The following is a 5,253-nucleotide window of genomic DNA, read 5'->3' on the forward strand; positions in this document are numbered from 1 at the left end:
AAACATCACCACGCAAACTGAGGAAAGCAAATCTAGAAGATCCTACTGGAATATAAAAAATTACTGTTTAAAAGTAATGTCATAAGTCTGAAAACCTCTACTATGTGATTCAAAATGCGCTTTTGTTCAATTTCTGTTGTTGAATTTGATGTTCAATTTGAATGTTTTCAGTGTCGATGATACTTTAAAGTTTTACGGTTTCATGATAACTTGATGAGCTACCAAAGTTTATATTTGTGTTTCATCGACTTTTAGTGTCCACTAGTTCATTTATTTTGAGAACCCAAAAAATGAAAACAGTTATGTTTCATTATGGAAATATATCCTTGAGCAATTAAATTGTACCATTATTTTATCCGGTTTATTGTGAAATTTGAATACATATGGCAATTGACCATATTAATCGGATTAGTACGCCACTTAAAATATTGTCACAAATTGTTCGTTACTCAAATCAGAAGTTTGTTAATTAATGAATTTGAGAAGTTCAGGTTTTATCGAATTTTTGTGGATCAAACTCTATTTTTTGAATTGAAAATATTTTTACTGTTTCTGACAAGCTACAATTCAGATAGTGGGTGATCACGATAATTGATTCCATATCAACTCAATATAAAATTCTTCTTTATCTACAACCGAAAAAAGACAAATTTTAACGATTTCTAACTGAACAATCTGAAAAAAAGTGTCACATGGCAACCATACCTCACACCTACAGATTAGTACCAGAAAACCGTAGATTTTCATCAGTAATTGGGTGCTCAAACCGGAAATAAGTCATATCCATAAGGTGCGAATATATAAAGTAAGGAAAGAGATCGAGCCATTTTTAGAGAAAACTACGAAAAATCTTCTGTCCCCCCACCTTTAAAAGCTCTGCATTCCCATTCTATCAATTTCGTTGTCATCCACTTTCCATCCCCATCCATGTGTTTTTTCACCTCGTCTGAATGCTTCCCGTTGGGGTTGTCCGATCACTGACATTCTGATTTATTTCAAAAGTACAACATCTCTCTAGTTACTTTTCCCTCCTTCTTCACTCATCAATATATCAAATGTTTCGCGCGCACAGGGTGACCTGGGGTCCCTTGATGACTCGTTTTCTGTCTCTTTTTCTACTTCTACTTGTCACATCGATTTTCGAAAAATGTTTTCCTGACGTTACCACAGTGATTGGGAGGATTTATTAATGTGGGAATCAGAGGAGAATCAGGGTAGAGAAGGAAAATATGGAATTCTTGCGAAGAATGGGATTTCAAAAACGTTCAGTTTCAAAAAGTTGTCCTTAGGAAAGTTAGGAAATAGCTGTGGTAATATCGCTTTTCAGCAAAATCTCTAAAAATTTGCATTTTTAACTTTGAGGCAATTTTTCTTGATGCCTTTTAAAGATCATTAAAAGTTGTCAAGTGATAAATCGTTTGTCATAATATCAGAAGTGTTTTTTTCAGTTGAAATATTTTTGATATCTCTCACAGGAGCCAGGAAAATTTATCTCAAACTTTTGACAGTGTGGGTGGGGCATTCTATTACAATTTTTACAACAATAACTGTTTCAAAGTGCTGGCTTTTAAATTTAAAACTTATTGGAGCAACAACCAAACCGAAATCTTTCTAAATCGATTTCTAAAATTTCCCGTTTCTCGAATATTTAATGAATATATTCTGACATTATTCTCTGTTGTTTTAATCCCAATAGTTTTTTTTTGCAAATGAATAAGTTCAAAAACTCAAATCACAAGAAATAAAACTAATCTCTTGGGCCAACATCAAAACTTTGGTCCTTATTATTCTTCGGGTCCACTCAACACACTTGTCAAGTGAAGACACACGTCAAGTACTAGTCAGGGGATTACTGTAGGTTACGAGGAGGACGATGCGGGAAGCCGTTAATCTCTAATCCACTTGTTACTTCTCGATTAATAAGTGCATAAACATGATGATGACAATTGACACACGGGGGTTGGAGGGAAGGAAGGGAATACAGTATGAAAGAGGAAATCTTAAATTGAACTTTTTTTTTTGAAAAAAGCCTGTGAAGATCAATATCCTAGAAAGCAGAGATATTATAATTCTTGTCATTGAAACAGTAATCAACTTTTCAATATTTTGCTGATAGTTTGAAAAAAAACCGTCACATGATGACCTGGTCTCCAACTTCTTATGATTCTTGGCTACCTCTAGAAAAGCGTCAAAAAATGAAAAACGCGGAGTTTTCAGGCGAAGTTTCTAAACGACGAACTAATTGTGAACTGATTTTTTTAAAACTTTACGAGCTAATTGGAAGGAAGCAATAAATGTTAAAGTAAAGTTGTTTAAAAATAATCATAGCGAAACAGTGATAATATTAAAAACATTAGCATCTTCCGGAGCTACTCAGAAGACTCTTGTTACAAGTACTCGTGTTTGGTATCACTTTTACGTGTCAAGTATGTCATCATCATCATTCATATATTGACTACACATTGAGAACACTGCCCGGGCGGTATCTTTTTGATCCGAAGCATCCCGCCAAAAAGGAACAAAAGACAATAGTGGCTTGATGAGCAGCTTGTAGGTGCCGACTTGAGAAGGTGTTAAGTTACAGGTACCCCTACTTGACTGGATAAGGAGTTTTCTCGCAAGCTTTGGGGACAAGAATTTTCAGGGAATCGTTTCAGGAAACCAATTTAAACGATTCTTGTTTCTCAGAATGTCACCTCCTTGAACGGTGATGCAACACGTGTTGCCACGTGGTTGACCGGACGACTTGACACCTGAGTGTAAGTGTGGGTTCCTGGGAATTACTTACTTATAGTTTAGAAGCATTTGTCAATGTTCTAAATAAGTTTACCGTAAAATCTGTATTAATATTACATGCAAGTCTATTGTTCAAGTCGCCTCAAGTGGTGCAACTCTATTAGAGGGGCAATTCAAATAGAGGCTGCAATTCTAATTTTCAAACTACAATTTGAGGTTAAAATTTTGAGGCGTCACTGTCATAGTTATTGTCTTCTTCTTCGGCATGGTTCACTTCTCCATCGTCTTCCTCAACTTCAATATCTCCCAAAATCTCCTGAATTTCTTCCATTTCTCGTCCAAGAAAAATAAAAATAAACCAGAAAATAGGTAGGTAGTTTAAAAAAAAAATTCGAAAAACAACTGTGCAATAGTTCGTCACGGTGTCACAGACTAAAAATTGTACAGTACTCCCGGCGGAGCCGCAATACTGCTGCAGATGCAATTGTATTACGGGGGCAATTCAATTAAAGTCTGCAAGTCTATTTTTCAAGTGCCCTCAAGGGGTGCAAGTCTATTAGAGGGGCAATTCAAATAGAGGCGCAATATTAATACAGATTTTACGGTAATTTAAAATTCCTCAGTTGAATGTCATGTACATTGGGAAAACCGGGTCGGTGGTACTTAAATAGTTGTAGCGAAACTGCAAAATTATTCCTAGCTAAATAGTACAAATTACCGATTTTCAACTTTTCTGGATACTCAAAAAATGTAACGTTAAAATGTAGCTACAACTTGTCAGACCGAACTGAAATTTCCAGAAAGTATCAAACAAAAATTAGGTAATATTTGGTCGGTCTATTAAAAACTTCTGAAAAATGTTCGTCTAAGAAATACATTTGAAACAGAAACGTTTCTATTTATTAAGCCTGAGAATTATTCACAAACTTTCTCCAATTACAACAACAACAGTAACCTAAATCTATTTTTTTCAGGCTTCCTTTTTTCGTTCTTAACGGATTTTCACCAAGTTTTCTAGTCGGAAAATATAAATTTTGAACAAAAAATTGACTGAACGCACGAAAATCGACAAAATAAAACCGGAAAATAGACATATTTTTGGGTTATGCTAGTTCTCGTTTTGAGACCTTCGGCCACGGCCAGCGGTGTTCCTCTTTCATAGCTTAGATTTTTCGTACCAGTCTTAAAAATGGCATATTAAAATTTCCAAAAAATGAGTGACAAAATAGTAAAATTGAAACGGAAAGATCACTGACCATTTTTCACAAACGTTTTAGGCTAGGACTATAACCTTTTCTATTAGAGAACAATATTTTATTCATCGTCATTCCTCCAGCCAGACGATCACTTTAGGCACTACAGTAATCTTTACCATATATTGAAACAGTAAACAATTGCCTTCTCACACCTTACCTCAACCCGCTAATATTTATCTCTTCCTGTTCATTCCTCCAACTGTTCACACATGTCTGTTACCTCAACTATTACATCACTCAGTTACGGTCACCCATCTGATGCTCTCTTCTGTTATTATTATGGTTATGCAGTGTCAAAAAAAAGGGAGTAACACAGTTGGAGATTACAGCAAACACTTCCTTCCTGTTTGCTCAATAGGACTACTGTATTGACACGAGACGATTGTATTTGGAGAGATGGGACTGGTTAGATATAATATTTGATAGTATCTATGTTCCCAGAAGGAGGGGGAAGATTGACACGTGTCTGCTGAATAGGAAGAAAAATTAACAAAATGGAAAAAGCATGGGATTTCAAATAGAGCTTTTGAAACCGGAAAAATTAAAGATATGACTGAAAAACATAATATTTTTCCCGCTTCAAAACTACCTTATACCAATTATATATGCTTTAGAAATAATGAGTTGATGGAATTATGTCCAAAATTTTCAGATTGTCTAGTTTCTCTCTCTCTCTCTCTCTCTCTCTTTCTATTTAAGTCAGTTTCTGATTAGCTTACCAATTGAGATCCATTCACTTCCAACTTCCAAAGTTCCGAGTGTGTCTTCCACCTAAAAAGATTCCAATTATCGATAAAATAAACAATCAAGCTAATTATGAGAAGACCCCAGTCGAAAGAGTGTGTAATTAGAAGAGAGCGACGAGAGTACACTTGATGATGTCATCGTTACGTGGATTCCTACTGTTACCGTATGTGCCCATAATTGGGATCAAGAAGAAGAAGCAACATTATGTTGGCAGAAGAATCAAACCAAGTGGAAGAGAAACATTGGAAACGGAGGGGAGAAGAAGAGGATCATCCGGAAGAAACAAGGATTTATTATAAGGGGGAGTTAGGTACGGTTGTTAGGTAATTAGCATGAAGGTTAACGGAGAGAGGGATTAAGAAAGTGTGGATAAACTTTTTCATAGTTTCAGAAAACTGAAAAAATGTGGGGAGAAACAGTTGGATATTCACTGAATCACTACTTTTGAAAATATTAATGTAGGATATTCAAAACAAGTTTCAAAGACCGAAAAAGTTTTATGAGATCCGAAAAG

The 5,253-nt window shown here is 35.3% G+C and overlaps 1 protein-coding gene across 1 annotated transcript; it reads left to right on the top strand.

The window, feature by feature from the left end:
• Positions 1–4,867: 4,867 nt before the first annotated feature.
• CBG25375 lies at positions 4,868–5,049 on the top strand (the record flags this gene model as incomplete). Its single annotated transcript, XM_045241191.1, has 2 exons — positions 4,868–4,872; positions 4,977–5,049. 2 exons carry the CDS (start codon positions 4,868–4,870, stop codon positions 5,047–5,049), a joined length of 78 nt encoding a protein of 25 aa, XP_045099330.1.
• Between the last annotated feature and the right edge of the window lie 204 nt (positions 5,050–5,253).

The sequence above is a fragment of the Caenorhabditis briggsae genome, assembly GCF_000004555.2.
Source record: "Caenorhabditis briggsae complete genome, chrI, whole genome shotgun sequence".
Taxonomy (NCBI): Eukaryota; Metazoa; Nematoda; class Chromadorea; order Rhabditida; family Rhabditidae; genus Caenorhabditis; species Caenorhabditis briggsae.